Source organism: Pan paniscus, chromosome 10 (genome assembly GCF_029289425.2).
Source record: "Pan paniscus chromosome 10, NHGRI_mPanPan1-v2.0_pri, whole genome shotgun sequence".
NCBI lineage: Eukaryota > Metazoa > Chordata > Mammalia > Primates > Hominidae > Pan > Pan paniscus.
Genome location: NC_073259.2, coordinates 72,909,527 through 72,927,357, shown reverse-complemented (window position 1 = coordinate 72,927,357; position 17,831 = coordinate 72,909,527). Strand labels below are relative to the sequence as shown.

General features: G+C 34.9%; 1 protein-coding gene across 8 annotated transcripts in view; it reads right to left on the bottom strand.

Annotated features, from left to right (window-relative positions):
- SOX5 (SRY-box transcription factor 5) overlaps positions 1–17,831 on the bottom strand; it is a 1,030,759-nt gene that overhangs the window by 356,784 nt on the left and 656,144 nt on the right. For 6 of the 8 annotated variants that reach the window (XM_055095845.1, XM_063593159.1, XM_055095846.2 and 3 more), the window contains one exon: positions 8,268–8,499. In XM_055095845.1, coding sequence (XP_054951820.1) covers positions 8,268–8,498 — 231 coding nt within the window. In that variant the 5' untranslated portion in view covers position 8,499. The remainder of the gene's footprint in view (positions 1–8,267; positions 8,500–17,831) is intronic. The other 2 variants (XM_055095847.2, XM_034936169.3) reach the window with 1 other exon arrangement.

The window sequence follows — 17,831 nt, the reverse complement described above, 5'->3', positions numbered from 1 at the left end:
GTGAGATAAAGATGACCACCTATCCATGCCACAAAATCAAGAATTCACGTAAGTCTCCAGCATTGCTTCTTAGTGTCCTTGCTATTTCCAGTATCCCAGCCAAGTATTTCATCATTCTCTCCATTGCATTCAAGGTAGTCACCCAGATAAGGAAAGGAAACATTTAAAACTTCAATATCTAAAGTAATTGTTTTTATCCCTATTAACATGAGGTGCATATTTTCCTAACTTTTCTACATTTTATATTAAAAGCTTCGCAGTACATTTTGTGGTCAATTTTTTTCCCTTTTTTAACTTTCTTTTTTATTCTTCCTGAGTTATTTCTGTTGGAAAAAAATCTTTATGGCAAAAGCAAAACTATATTCCAGTACAAAGTAAAGACCTTGAATTGATGGTAATTGGTCCAGTGTGTATGTGTGTGTGTGTGTGTGTGTGTGTATTTAATATCTAGATGTCAAGTAGTTATTTTCAGTGGAAACAATTTCAAGTTAATTTATTTTGATCACCACAAATGAGAAACTTTTCAACTGTGAGGCTCTTGTATCAGGGTTCTAATATTTTATATTACATTATGGTGATTTTGTGCTTCTCTTACCTTCATACTACATAACACACAAAAACTACATGAGGGAAGAGACTAGTTCTTATTCATTTCTATACCGCCACTGATAAATATTCATTGTATATATTTGAGTTGAATCTTTCTGCAGCACTCCCTATTAAATGAAAGTCATTAAATTCCATTAGACCAAATCTTTTCAGGCTAACACATTTCCCCCTATTACCACAGCATTGGAAGCTCTTGCCTGTGCCCCTAACCCCTATCACTGCCTTACACTGTGTGGGGATAATAGTAGACATTCATTAAGTGTCCTGAACTATCTCACAACTCCCATAGCACTTTTTTTTTTTCATGTGAGAGAATACTCATTAATTTCTCAAGGTCCAGTTAACTTTACTCTCAACAGAAGTACTTCAGATACTGTGGACATCATATGAATGAATCAAAGTTTTCTCAGTTTAACATTTGACTCCTTCTCCCACCACTGGATTGAATGGAATTTTATGGCAACAGGACAAAATGATCTATTGCACAACTTATCCAGTGGCTTTGATGGACCCCAACTGATTGTTTTTCACACGTCCCCATTCCTGCTAGCCCTGGGGGTAATTTCCCAAAACAATGCAAGTATAATGATTGAACCACTTACACTTAAACACAAGCCTGGGATTATATCTAGATAAACAGCTTCGTGTGTTATTTTGTGACAACATTTACAGAATAATGTTTGTAACAATGTAATTTCATTGTATGATAAACATCAATTTACCATAAAAAACAAATACACGCTTGTCAGCATTTTTACCTTGTTTCAATTGAATTAGCCTTGTTCAGATAAGCAAGCCTATCTCTTACAGAAACAACAGTTTATAGATAAACTGTGTGAAATCGGGTATGTGTGTGTAGAATTATACTGCCTACTATCATAATTTTATACTGCCATGCTGCACATATGGCTTCCAAGCTTACTTTATCTGAATGTTTCTGAATCTATTCTCCATGCTATTAAACTGAGCACATTCCACATCGTTCAAAAGTAATTACACTTTTGTTCAGAGTATAGGAGAATGCTCTCCCTAAACAATGAAATTCTCATTATTAGAACTGGCACAATAACCACACTGGTTGAACAACAATATGCATTATAGCATCACAATAACTTATGCTAAGTTTGACGTACAAAGGTAACCAGAAATTTTAAAGGTTATAAAAAGCACCATATAAAAATAGAAATCTTTACCATACCATAATTAAGGCCCTATTCTGTGACTTATTTTTAAGTAACACATGCATTTTTCTCTTTTCCTTGTTAAATTTTCTGAACAGTATTACGCGCATAACACCATCCTAGTCAAACATTGAAAACACATAACTAACTGTTAGATTGTAAGCAAATTTATATAAAGGGTATTTCAAGACATAGCTATAATACAGCAATTAAAATTATTTTGGGTAAATAAAGCATCCCAGGAGCTGACAGTGAGCCTGAGCAAGTAAAAGCCTCTCTATCATGTGCATTGAATGAATTCTTTCAGTGTTTAAGGTTGGATTTCATATGTTGGAGGCTTGCTATAATGTTATACTTAGGATCTCAGGTGTATTTCCAAACTCTACAGAAGATCAACTTTAAAAGACAGTTTTTTCTTCTTTTGATGGACTTCAGGAAGAAAACTGACTCACGGTGAATGTTGCTTTATGATCATTAGTGTATGTGTAATGTTTAAGCATATTAACATTAAGATATATGACAAAATCAAACTAAGAGATTATATAGTCAGAGTTCTTTAACAATTCCAAGAAAATGTCATCAGTATAAACAATAAATTAGATACTAGTAACATATTTTCAAATCCAATAGATCTTTATATGTTAAAAAATACACACACACAGTATTTATTTCATAATAAAATTCAGCTGTCTGTAGAATGAAAAACCTAAATTATTTTTTAAAATAAAAATATTGGCCAGGCATGGTGGCTCACGCCTGTAAACCCAGCACATTGGGGGGGCAAGGCGGGCGGATTACCTGAGGTCAGGAGTTCGAGACCAGCCTGGCCAACATGGCAAAACCCCATCTCTACTAAAAACACAAAAATTAGTTGGGCATGGTGGCAGGTGCCTGTAATCCTGGCTATTCGCAAGCCTTAAGCCAGATAATCACTTGAATGTGGGAGGCGGAAGTTGCAGTGAGCCGAGACTGTGTCATTGCACTCCAGCCTAGGCAACAAGAACGGAACTCCATTTCAAAAAAAAAAATTACACTGTTCACTCAACACACAAGTATTTTAAGGAATCAAAAGAGAATTTGGCTAAGATAAAATATGCTTTTTATATAAAAAAATGACAACTGATTATTCAACAACCACAGGTGGTCAAGACTTTCATTTCACATCACATTTGACACTGGAACAACAATCTAACCAACAGAAGTAGCAAAGAAGTAGCATACAACCAGACAGAAAACGGGCACCAAAACGGTCACCACAGAGTCACTCCAGCTACTTCTGATATTGCTACTTGATTTCTCTTCAGAGTACTCTATTCCCTTCTGGTACCCACAAATACTCATATTGATTGACATGAGGACGCATTCTGGAGAGTCCTTTCCATCATCAAATAAATCCATCTGTATCCAAACTATTATTAACAGTGACCCCAAAATTACAGTGATTCTTGCTTGTCTCTGAAATTTTGAAGCAACAGCCTCCAAAGTCAAGTTGAAAAAAAAAAAAGAAAAGAAGGAAAACAATAAAGGAGACAATTGGAGATTTAACTACCAATAAGAATAAAGCTCAGGACTGCCTTTTCACTAATGTCAGAATCATACTTTCACATTGCTCTCAACTTTGCGAAGATTATATGAGAATCAAATGTTGCTCTTAATTGCTTGGCAAGATTATGAAAGCTTCAGAGAAGGAACCAACAGAATCAGTCTTTTTCATAGACTTATAACAATCTGTGTCTCAGTCTTACATTGATTAGAAATCTGACAATATTTTGTGAATATATGTATGTGTATATAGTGCGCTTAAGAAAGCTCATCTGTAGTGCACTCTGAACACTGAGTGAAATATTCCAGGAATAAATGAACTTTAAGTATTTATACCACTTACAGCTGTTTGTAAGTCGCTCTTAGGCATTTGTTTCTCCAAAATAGTGAGGCAATAAACACAATTTCAGAAAGGAAGAATTACATCTTTATTTGACTCAATTTCAAACCTTAACATTTTCATAACCTGAAACCGAATAAAGCATCCTAATTCCTCAAAGTCTTTATATGGGAATAGTAATTAAGTGTACAGAACTTCTATCTCAAGAACTCTTTCCAACTTAAGTTTTATACTGAAAGCATTTCTCCATAACTTCAAGCCAGCATTACAGGGATCACTCAACAGTTGTAACTTGTCTCTAACCTATTCAGGCAATACAAAATATATACCTCCCAGCATCTCTCTTCTTTATTTAAGAATGGAGTATGAATGTCACACACAAATACACAATGAAAAACTGCCTTCTTTTTTTTCTTAAGTGAACTCTATGATATAAAGACTATGAAGCATTCTCTGTTTTCAAAGATATGGAATAGAAAAAAGGAGAGAATGTATTTCCTTACTGAAATAAAAGAACGTATTTTGTGAATATGACAATGGCCTGGTAGCCAGATTAAACAGAGAAATTATTTATATTGAAGAATACTACAAATATATTCAATAATTTTGATACATGAGTAAAATATATCTTAATCAGTTTAATAATTTGAATATATCATGACTTTCTGCTTTCTGGATATATTATACATTAGTAGATTCTACTTTAGTTCTAAAATTGCTAGAAAATGAAATCACTATTAATCACTGTCCTTCACTACTCCGCCTAAAACATATTTACTCATCCATGTAAACTTACTTAGTCAATAATCGTAAGTTGAATATCTAGTATATGTTAGATCCCAGAAACATAAATATACATATATATGACTATGCCTTCAGAAAGGAATACAGTATATAAAAAGGCAGACACGTAAATAAATAAATTATAATGTAGATCATGAGAAAATATATAAATAATTCTCATGGATGAAATAATAATGCAGTAACCATTTTGCCTTGGGAGGTCAGTGAAAGCATCTAACCAAAAGCAATTTTTGAACTGAGTCTTATGGGAGAAATATAATTCACCAGGAAGGTAACATGTGAAAATAGAGAGTTTTCCAAGTAGAAAGAATAAAACTGTGCCATTCAAAGGCCATCTGGTATGCTCATGAACATGTGTGAAAAGCTTGGCATTACCAGGGCATTGTGTCCACAGTAGGATGTGTTAATAGAAGACACTAATGCCACGGTTTGATGCTAGTCTATAGAGATTTTTCTTTTGCTAAGAAAAGGTGTTTTGGACTAAATCCTATGTGCAACAGAGCCCACATTAGCTTCAAAAGTGACGTAAACAATCCAAGTCATTTATCAGGAAACAAGTCTTGTGGAAGTTGAAAGTAAGTTTGGAAAGAGGTTGAATGTTTGAGATCATATAGGTAACTCTTCCAACTATTTACTCAAGACAGAAAAAAACAGCTGGAATCAAGAAACATATGCAGCAGAAACAAATTTAGAAACTAATTAAAAATATAAGAGAAAAGTATAAGTGCTGATGTCACTAAAACAATCATTTGTATCCAAACTGTACTAACTTCTAGAATAACAGATCTTAACCTTTTTGGGTTACAGATCTACTTAAGAATCCAATGGAAACCATAGTGCTACTCTGATATGCTGACATATAGAAAAATTCTCAATTCGTTTTTAGGAGATCTATAGACCCCAGTTAAGAAACTCTGCTTTAGAGCCCAGGAGTTCAAGGCTACGGTGAGCTACGATTGCGCCACTGCATTACAGCCTGCGTAAACCTGTCTCTAAAAAAATTAAAGAGAACTTCTGCTTTAGATGAAGTTCATTGAGGAAAGAAGTTTGTATCTTACTCGAATCTATTTCCACAGTGTCTAGCATAAAACATGGTACAGCATAGGCAGTTCATCGTTTTTTAGTTAGACTGAATTCACCATTAAAAATGGAATGGTTTTGGCCAGGTGTGGTGGCTCACGCCTGTAATCCCAGCACTTTGGGAGGCTGATGTGGGCGGATCACAAGGTCAGGGGATGGAGACCATCCTGGCCAACATGGTGAAACCCTGTCTCTATTAAAAATATAAAAATTAGCTGGGCTTGGTGGTGGGGGCCTGTAATCCCAGCTACTTGGGAGGCTGAGGCAGGAGAACTGCTTAAACCTAGTAGGGGGAGGTTGCAGTGAGCTGAGATCGCGCCACTGCTCTCCAGCCTGGTGACAGGGCGGGACTCCATCTCAAAAAAAAAAAAAAAAATAGGAATGGTCTCATTTGTATTAACTACCTACATTACAGCATCCCCTCATGAAACTACATTACGTATGTATAAATTTAATACACTTCTCTCAAACCCATCCTTCAGTATACTTAAAATCATCTTCCCTTTATCTTTCTGGTATTCTTCTAGTCATAATTATTTACATTCATCTCTTCAAATGTATATGTTTGTGTTTATGGTACTATCACAATATTCCTAATTAGATACTTTCTGAAAGAGAACAGTGATGAAAGTATTAAAAGTGGAAAAGGCATAAGGAGTGATGTAATGCCAAATGGAATGTCTGACTTCCTTACCCTACTGACCTGTGTACTACCCATTGTCTCCTTTTCCTAGTTTAACCTTTGTAAGAGGAAGATAAAAAGTTTGATCATTGTACATAACTTACGTAAGCTCCCAGTAAAAAGGAGAGGGAGGAATGATGTGCAGTAAGATTTAACTTGCAAAGAAATAGATAATCAGAATATGAAATATGCCTGTGCTCTTGTGAAGAAGCAGCATGAATAATGTTTGTAAGCATGGACTCCAAAGACAGAATGCTTGGTTAAATCCTGGTCCTTCCATGAATTAGCTGATCCGAACAAGTTATTTAACCTCTCTTTGCCTCAGTTTTCTCATCTGTAAAACAGAATTAATAATAATACCTCACTGAATTACTGTGAAGGTTAAATGAGTTATTATACCATCAAGAAGTGCTATCAACACCGCTTCTATATGTCTGACATATGAGTTAGCTAAAACAGTACTATTATTATTATTATTATTATTATTTTTGAGATGGAGTCTCGCTCTATCACCAGGCTCGAGTGTAGTGGTGCGATCTCGGCTCACTGCAACCTCCACCTCCTGGGTTCAAGAGATTCTCCTGCCTCAACTTCCCACGTAGCTGGGATTACAGGCATATGTCACCATGCCCAGCTAATCTTTGTATTTTCAGTAGAGATGGGGTTTCACTATGTTGGCCAGCTAGTCTTGAACTCCTGACCTCAAGTGATCTACCCACCTTGGCCTCCCAAAGTGCTGGGATTACAGGTGTGAGCCACCGCGCCCGACCTAAAACATTATTCTTGGTGGAAAAATCTTCCCATTGTCAAATGCCCAAAGAAATCCTGACTTATGAGGCTGAAATGTTGAATGGGAATATTTAAATCTAATATGAAAATCAAAGTATTGATCTATTACACAGCTATCAGAAGATAACTGATTCTTCTTCTTGATTTAATTCCACATGCAATAATTCCAAAACATGAACAAGTGGACATATTTCAGCTCTAAGCATATTTATGACAGGCAATAATTTCCTGGAGGAAAAAAAAAGATTTAGCAGAATTAGAGCTGTCTTTAAAGGTAGTAGAATGTGAGATAAAATATATTTTTGTTGGTGTAATTCAGGTTCAAATTAACAACACTAACATCCCTAAAGTAGAAAAGGTGGAGCAGTCACAAAAACGTGATCCACCCAAGCAGCCACATTGAAAAGGTGAGGATGCCTTTAATGGTGCTAAGTGCCCCACTACCTTCTTAACATTATGATTCTATGTATTTAAGTTGCTAAGAAGGACCACAATGACTTATTTGTGTTTATGTGTGCTGTTTAAGCTGCAGCCAGAGATGCTATGCTGGCTTCTTTCCTCTCATCCACAAAGTCCTGGTTTCCTAATCTTCTACAGTGATCCAGACCCCATGATAAGGGGTCAGAGGATTCATCCAGAGTTGCATATTCCAGAATAGGATGCAAAAAAAAATTACTGAATTAACGAAACAACAGTGTGAATAGGCCTGAGTTAGAAATTGGTGTATTCATATTAGAAAACTATAGTCTCTATGAAATATATTCCTCTATGAAATTCTAAGTACTGTTAGGGAATATTATAGAGTCCAATCTTGGCAAAGCAAAAAATAGAATAACACTGATTTATCATGTTGGAAATGTTCAAACTATGTTCATTGTAACTCTATCAGAAAAAAAAAAAAAACTTTTATTAGAAAAAGTATGACACCAAATTTTCATGCTGAATAATTTTAAATATCTTACTTTAACGTTATTTTTATATTTTGTATATTTTTCCCCTCTAATTAAATTGTAAGTGTCTCAAACGCAAGAAGTCTTGAAAAATACAAAAGAAACGAAAACAGCATATCTTATGCTGCTTATTGGAACAAATTTAAAGAATTCTAAGATGCCAGGGGTGAATCTTGTGCATGGGTTCTTAAGTAGATGTTAATTATAAAGCAAAGGACTGAGGCCAAACTATTAGAGGAGTAGACTGGTCAAAAAGTGAGTGTAGGCACAATAAACCATGAGAAACCTACCATTGTATTGTGCTGAGAAGTGGGAGTCCTATGGCCACAAGTCTCTTGCGTCAGCAGAGAAACTGGCTGAAATTCCTCAGAGTGAGGCTTGTTGGGAAAACTCACATGCAAGGGAAGGTGAAAGGCTGGGAGCCCGTCACTCTCCTCTTCTTCCACTTTCTGTCTGCTTGTCACCATGGCTACCTCTCCATCTGCTTCCCCATACGGAGAGGCTGGTCGCTTGGAAGACATCCTGGAAGGAACAAAAGAGGAGAAAATAATGAAACCTCCACATAAATCCTTAATGCCGTCATTGTGTGGTTAGGGGCCATTGTAACAGAAATGCCTTTTTGTGCTAGCAGAGAGCAGGAAACCATCCAAATACCACTGCAAAGCACACACAATCAGAAACAATGGCCAAGCAGGTAGCAACAGAACAGTGCTTGTTTGTTGTGAGAATAATACACTAATATAGCACTCTCTTGTATTCTGGCTTCTTAAACAAGAGAATTCACCTAAGAACACTGCATAATGAAAGACCATTCCATTTTAGAGGGAAGAAAAATACCCATCTAGTTTTACACTCTGATAGACCTTATTGAAGACAGAACATCTATGAATAGCAAATACTGTTGGCAGTTTAAAAGAAGAGAAATAACTAAAATTTCTTTCATCAAAAAATAGACTCCATATATAAATGATTGCCATTAAAACAAATTTGCATTTTATTGAAAGTAAGATTATTGTAAAATGTAGAAATATTTGTTATAAGCAAACCTCAGAGCAACTGACAGAAAGTTTAATATTTGTTTAAAGCTTATTAAGGATTGAATAAATTTTAGAATCACTGTAAATCTTAAAACATTTGAGAATTTTCTTTCCCTCATCTCCCCAAATTACCCAATTTGGGCATTTAGTTATAATAACAAAGTTGCAAGGTAGTAAAAAAAAAAAAAAGGTGAGAATATTAAAATATTTCAATTCTATTTTCACAACTCTATGAATGATTTAGATGTGAATAATTCTGACTTATTTATCCTTAGGATACTTAAATAAAATAAAAAAATCCAAAGAAGGATACTTTGTTTTGATGAGCTAAAGTCTACATGAAAATGAGCTTAGATAATTGAACAAGAATTAAACATTTTCTTTGTACGTGAGTCTGATTCAGAATATTATCAGAGGTTAAAAATACGTGGCAAATATTTTAAATAGAAAATTCCTTTCCCTTTCATTAAATTATTCCCATAGAAATAATGTCAAGTTAAAATATTTAATTTAAAAAACTTTCTTGTAGTATTTACAACTTAATCTGACCTTGAAAAAGCTGTTATTTTTTGTTCAACAAACAAAGAGTGTTTACAAAATCATTCATTCTTATTCTAGACCAGTGAGATGGGAGGCAGGGAAGTATTTACTAACTACCACAACACTTCCTTCATATAGATCACTGATTTCTAAATTTAAAGTGTGTTCCCCCAAATGCCTCTAATCATTGATGAATAATGTTATTTTTAGTGTTATAAGTTTCAAAAGAAAACACGCATTCAAGTACAGGAGATATTCTATTAAAAATATTAGGACAGTAGAAAAAAATAAGGGCTTTAGAATCAGACAAGTCGGAATGAAAATACTGATTCTGTCACTAGCTGAGACTTAATTTCTCTATCTCAACTTACTCATCTTTAAGGTGAAAAATATCTACCTCATAAGGCTTTTTGAAAATGGACTATGTATCATGTGACAAATAACTAGTGTATTATTTAACACAGAATACACAGTCAATATGTACTAGCCCGTGTTTATTTAACAGACTAAAACTACAGTGCAACCCACCCACCCTCAAAAAACAAAAACACTCAAACATGAGGAAAACAGATTGCCTAGTAAAGGGTTTCACTATAAAATCAACATAAAATACTAAGTTTCCCATTAGATAAATGCTCCCTGGCCAGCAATACTTAACAGTAAACCGATCAGATGTAATAGCAAGTGTTCAAAACAAAATCTTAATAGTACAGGTGTTGATCAGCCAAAGAAACAGCCAAAGAGGAGGAAATAGGGGCAGCTACCATGTCAGCATTGTCTAAAGGAGAAGTAGATTTGGATACCACATTTCAAGTAATTTTAACTATTTCCAATCCCATGAACAAGGCCTATTCCAAGTATACTCTAAGTATGGAGAAGCATGTGAGGAGCTGGAGTTAACAAAGCCAGAATAGTTCTAGTTTCATTGGCAATACCATATCACACACTAAATTGATATATTACTAAACATAATAACCCATGACACTAGAGATATTTAATTCCCACTGTTCTGATTCGATGTTCTACAGGCAAACTTCTGATTCTCATGTAAAGAGTTTGTGGACAGAACAGGCTTAAAATGTTTAAGGTCTTTGTGAAGTGATTTATTAAACTAATAAGGAAACTTTTAATTATTTCTTAGTTTTGCATGTAGCTTGACTATAAGGAGATTATCCCTTTGTTATACAAACGTTAGCATTTGTGGTCTGAGTGGGCATTATCATTCTTACTGGAATTAATACATTGGTATCCTGGTGTCTATCTCAGCCTCATGTACAGTCTCTCAATGTCTAAAAACTCTAGTCTATTGACAATAGCCAGTTTCTGAGTCATGAAAGCAGAAAGCAAGATCAGCTAGCCTTTCCTAAGTTAATACAATTCTATGACCTTCAGAACCATGACCTTTCTGTTGATTTCTACTTTATTAATATCATTATTAACATCAATTATGAAAACTGAAAGTCCAAAAGTAGACACAGGTTGTTAAGGTAGACAGACAAGACATTGATAGTTTTATCAAAACTTCTGGTTATTTCAAAACCTAAATTAACTTTCTATTTAACTGAGTCTGTATTCTCTATATATAGCATTCTAGAGAGCAAAAAAGGTTAAGGTTTATAACACTGAATGTGAAAGCGTCATGATGCCGGAAGGCAACTGATCCTAGAATGTCACATATTTCATACTTATTTCAATCCCATTTTCAGAGTGTTATAGAATGTTCTCAATGCATTGGCCTTGAAAGTATTTTTAATTCAGGTAAAAGATTGCTTAAAGATGTGTTAAATCGTTATAATAAAAGCAACTATGGTTATATTTCAATAATAGGCTACTAAGTCAGAAAAGTAAACTATATAACAAATTACATATAGATATATCAATCTGTTGGTTGTATTATTCATGTTTACTATGACCCATAGTACTTCTCAAAAATATTGACAACAAAATCACCAATAACATTAGATTCTTAAATTTTTGTCCATCTATCAAAGTGTTTCATCTTGGGCAGAAAAAAGTCTCATTAAGAAGGCACCACAGGCCGGTTGCAGTGGCTCACGCCTATAATCCCAGCACTTTGGGAGGCTGAGGCGGGCAGATCACATGAGTTCCAGATCAGCCTGACCAACATGGAGAAACCCCATCTCTACTAAAAATACAAAATTAGCCGGGCATGGTGGTGTATTCCTGTAATCTCAGCTATTTAGGAGGCTGAGACAGGAGAATCACTTGAACCTGGGAGGCAGAGGTTGCAGTGAGCCGAGATCACACCATTGCATCCAGCCTGGGCAACAAAAGCAAAACGCCGTCTGAAAAAAAAGAAAAAAAAAAAAAAAAGGCACCACAAGTGTGCATATATTTATATAGCTTACATTATATGACTTACACTAACTACATATCTGTGTTGCAATTTGTAACAATGTGAGCATCTAGGCTGGCGTATGCTCTTATCCTTTAGAGATGATTTTTATCACTTCTGTGGTGCTAGGCTTACCAATGAACAAAACTCAGACTTCAAAGAAACTGACATAAGACAGACAAATATAATCTAATGTGAAACTGCCTTGGGGAGTATGATGACGTAACACTGGTCTTAGCTCACTTTGTGGTCAAAAAACTTTCTTATAAGAAATGACATCTAATTTTAAGGCACAAGCAAAATCTTCCAAATCATCAACAACTATTTGATGATCATCTACCATGTGCAAGACACTTATTTAATGGGAATAAAAAACCTATTTCTCGGCCTCTGGTTAAAGAAGCTTATGAGCTGGTTGAGAATATTTTAAATAAAAGAATAAATACTAATGAAAGACAGTTCAGTCCGAAGATCAAATGACATTATAGCTAAGTATCTGAGAGCTTCTTGAGGACCAGAGTATCCTTAAATGCCTCACAGAATTGTTGAACCAGTTGACTTTCAAGGAAAAAGGATAAACAAAAGCCTGAGGATAAATAGACAGGGAATTTCATATAGGAAGTAATAATAAAAGCAAAGATGCAGAGATACTTTTAGAAAGTATTATATAAATTTAGGGTTCAAGCTTACTGGAAAAAAGATGAGATTGAGGAATATGGATCAAATCCCAACTGTAGCCTGTAACACTCCTGGAATTGCTGAGTTACATGAACAAAATAAGAAACATGCTCACTTGTAAAAAGCAACTTGCTTTTACAGGAGTCTCCTTCCCTTTACTTCCCCTTGTAGCATTCTGCATAATTAAGCTACTCTTGATAAATGTGACAGTAAATGGAAAACTACTGGGGTCTTTTGCTATTGGCTGAAGGCTGTCCATATGCCTTATAATCACTCTGCAAGTAGGCTGTCTCCAATGTGTTCAGACATGGATGGCAAACTTAGTGGTAGGGTAGAAGGTGTAAGACTGCAACAGAAAGATAAAGCAGTGGTTCTAAACCTTTGCCTGCACATTGGAATTACCTGGAGAGGTTTAAAAAATACTGATCCCTGGGTTTTACCCTTAGAAATTCTGATGTTATTGGTTCTGGAGGGTGACCGGGTATCAGAAATTTTTAAAGCTCCCCGTGATTTTAATACGCTGTCAATGTTGCAAATAATTTGTAGTAGTAAGAATAATGCCTGCCCCCAGGCCAAGTGCAGTGACTCATGCCTGTAATCCCAGCACTCTGGGAGGCTGAGATGGGTGGATCACGAGGTCAGCCCAGCCAAAATGGTGAAACCCCATCTCTACTAAAATACAAAAAATTAGCCGGGTGTGGTGGTGCACACCTGTAGTTCCAGCTACTTGGGAGGCTGAGGCAGGGGAATCACTTGAACCTGGGAAGCGGAGGTTGCAGTGAGCTGAGATCGCGCCACTGCTCTCCAGCCTGGTGACAGAGCAAGACTCTGTCTCAAAACAAACAAACAAAAAACAACAACAGAAGAAAGAGAATAATGCTCCCCAAACCAAGATGTCCAGGTCTTAATACCTTACATGTCAAAAGGGACTTTTTGCATGTGTAATTAAATTAAGTATTTTGAAATTTGAAATGGGGAGATTATTCTGAATATTGTTGGTGGGTCCAAAGAAATCATAAACACCCTTATAAGAGGGAGAAGAAAAGTCAGAGTCAGAGGAAGAGACTGGATGATACTATGCTACTGGCTTTGAAGATGGAAGATGAGGCCGTGAACCAAGGAATGTAGGCAGCCTCTACAAGCTAGAAAATGCAATGGAACAGATCCTCTCCTAGAGCCTCTAGAAGAAATGTGGACCTGACAACACCTTGATTTTAGGACTTCTGACCTCCAAAACTGTAAAAGAATACATTTGTATTTTTTAAGCCACTACATTTGTGATGATTTGTTACAGCAGCAATAAAAAAAGTAATAATATATCATTGATTTAAGCACTTTTTTTTCATAGTTGGTATTTTAGTCAGTCTGGAATCCTCCTACCCTAGACATAACGCTTGCCTTCTTCCTCTCTTCATTTAGTTTTCTGCTCAAACGTTATTTCCTCAGTAAGGCCTTCCTTGGTCATTTGTCCTAAACCTGCACTCCATTCCATTCTTAGTCCTTACGCCATTTTGTTCGCAGCCTTTATAATCACTTGATATATTTTACACTTATTTGTTTATGGTCAATCTCTCCCACTATGAGATCCACATAGGCAGACTATATTTTTGTTCACAGCTACTTGCCCAGTACTTAGATCCTTTCTGAAAATAATAGTCTTCCAGTATACATGTTACATGAATAGCTACTAAAACCAGCAACCCTCTGATTATGCCCTACCTAGGTATAGCTTTAAGATTTAATCTTATAGGACAAGTATGCTTCGAATATGTCTCAGTATTGTCAGAAATAAGAAAATAGAGTTCAATAACAGTATCCTTTTTAAAATAATTTCAGCATAAAGGAATTGGTAAGCTCTAATAATGTTTTCAAAAAACTTGAGAAACATATTATAGCTCTAGTTAAAAATGTTATCTTTATTTAACATGTGTAAGTAAAAGATTATAAGAGTTAAGTAAGTTTACCATTAAGCACTACATAGTCAACTACTAATAGACTTATTACTGAGCTATCACCTACTTACTGCTAAAAACTTTAAAAGAACTTTTAGGAAATGTTCTTTGGTACAATTATTCTGGAAAATGACATGTACAGAGTTAAAGATATTCTGCATTTGGAACATTATAAAATGAAAGACTCAGAATAGGGATTGCTTTCCTTATATAGTAGATTCTTTTTTAAGTTTCTTTCTTTAAATATTTTAACCTTTGACTAGATAATACACAAATTAAAATCCTAGGATGCAGTGCCTTCTACTGGTTGTTCTTTCGGCATGATAATATTATTCATCTTAAAGTTTGCAGTTATATATAAAAAATTGCAAAAATAAATATCTAGAAAGAGGAAACTCAAATTCCAGTTCTTCTACAAAGCCATCCCTTCTTACCACCATGGCAGAAGCAACATTGTCCAATCTCAAACTATATCATCAACTTTTTCAGTTGCATGCATAAAAAAATTAAACATTTTTTATTAGTATATACAGTATCTGAAACTACAATAGAAGCATCTGGAAAACAAGAATGTCATTTTTAATTTCTTCAGTTCCCGTATCATGTTGCGTGTCTTTCATGTAAATTTTTTTCAAGTACAGTTCTGTTTTTGACCATTTCACTTTATGTCACCAAAATTAATGCAAAGGATGTGACTTTATGTGTATGATAAAGTCCTTTGCAAATTGCTCGGCATTTGTTTTCCCAAATATTCTAATCCTCTACACCAAATGAGATACAATTAATAATAGGGCAGTATAATTCCTAGCACATACTTGGCAATGTATTTCTTTTATAAATAAATTAACGAATTGAATGAGTCCCTATTTTATGCCAAGCAAGTTACCTTTGTGTCATAAATAAAACACGGCAACTAAGATACGACGACCCTTCTGCTTTACCTTTAAGGAAGTTAGAGTTCTGATGGAAACAGGAAATATATACCTACTCATCCATTTATCCACCTATTCATTCATTAGTGGAAAAACATTTAGTGAAAGATACTATGTGCCCGTTAGACAGCAACATAATTAATAAATCAAGAAAGAATATTGTAAGGTGCATGCCTTTTTAAAAATACGAGTGCTACAGGAGATAGATAGATAATAGATTATATCTCACTAATCAGAAAATGCTTCCCAGAAAATACAATAATTCAACAGGGTAATGAAGAATGGGTCAGACACAGAGGGCTTGGTGTGGTTGCTCACCCCTTTATTCTAGCACTTTAGGAGACCAAGGCAGGAAGATTCCTTGAGCCCTGGAATTCGACACCAGCCTGCAAAACTGGGAGACTCCATTTCTATAAAAAAATTTCAAAATTAGCCGGGTATGATGGCCTCTGCCTGTAGTGCGAGCAACTCAGGAGGCTGAGGTGGAGGATTGCTTGAGCCCAGGAGAGCAAGGCTGCAGTGAGCTATGATAGTGCTTCTGCACAACAGCCTGGGCAACAAAGTGAGACCCTGTCTCAAAAAAACTCTTTTAATTAAAAATATTTAATAGATTGCATCTTCTGAAGGGAACACTGAATATGAATATGCAAAGCAAAATAAAAATTGGCAATTCAAAGAGAATAATACTTTCCTGGAAGTTATGTGCCTTAAGTTTTTCGAGTAGCAAGACTATTTGTTCAGGACATTTACATTTACTTGTCTGGTTCCTGTTGTAATTAAGGTTGTTGTGAAAAGGCTAATCAATATTAGGAATTAAACTTTACTGTGTATTAAAGATTGTTTCACAATAGAATGTTACTTATCCAATATGGCAATTCAAAACATACATTGAGCTTGAATAGAAAGGTTTCTAATTCAAACGAATGAAACAACAAACACTTTTATTTGATGCATAAACAGAATTACACAAACTTAGCATATCACTTTAATAAAAAATATCAATTTCATTACTCTTATCTCTGAATTTCAATTATTATTACATCTTATAGTTCATGCTTTCCTTTTCTCTCTTACATGTTTTGAACATCTTTATTTTTCTAAGTTGAGAGTTTACTCTGTGAGCATTTCATGTAAATTTTTATAACCAAGTCTGTCATATATAGTATTCAGAAGCCTTTAAACAGAAGATTTATTTACGGTAAACATGCAGTCTTTCAAACTTTTATACCATTTTTCTCCTCTTTTCTCTAAATCCTCTTTGCCATCAGTTTCTGATATAGAACATGCCAATCTCCATACTTCTCTACCCATTTCTTCCCACATACAAAAACCCGGTTCATTATACCGTTATTTAGCGGCATGAACAAGTTCATCAAGTCCTGGCATAAAATATAAATTGAAGTAGAAACATAGATTTCAAGGAAATACAGAAACAGACAACACAGAATAATAAAAAAGATAAACTTCCTTGTAATCTTCACTATGTATTTCACCAGAGTAGAGATCAACAAAATTTACCATAACATGTAAATCTAAAATCAAAACTACTTTTGAGCTATATTTACTTATGAATAAATTAATATTCTGTATTTAAATATAATCTGAGTTTATACAAAATATTTTATTATACATTACAAAAGTTCAAACTGTATTTAAAAACATGTTCATCAAAAATGTGGTCACCAACAACTTTTGAAGTGATCTTCATCAAGGTTGCCCCCTATGTTTACCTTGCCACATGTTTAGTTCCTGAGATGTTCTCTGCATTGAGATCAAGTACTTCGTTACACCTTTCCTTCTTTCTGATAAGAAGAGCAGCACTTTTCACTTCTTCACCACCTTTTTGCTCTTCTCTTTGCTAGCATCACTACTTTTACCAAATAGCTTTTCCCAGCCTCTTCCATGCCACCAAAGTCAGAGATGGAGGGGAGGATTAGATGCGCAAAACAATGTAAAGGTACAAGGTTCTCCCAGGAAATGGTATAAAATGAAAAAAGAAAAACAAAAGCAAGTTGAAGATAAATAAGGAAAGGCTCAGAAATAGAATCTGATTCTTGTCATTATCTGAAAGAAATAAGTGCTTCTTTACTACTAGTTGGACACAGAATATTTTTACAGTTTTTGAAATAATGTACCTAAAGTGAGCAGGAAAACTAACTAGAAAATGTCCATTTTTGTTTTGTTAATTCCACTTCCACTGTTCTATCCTTTTCTAAACAGGGAGACAAACATTTAAAAACAGTTTATGGCAGCCAAATTCCATCCTACAATGATTCAGAAATCACAATTCAGGTCTTCCTTTGCTACCTTGTTTTCTTACTGCTTCACTAATAACTGTAAATCACTAAAATTTTACTCC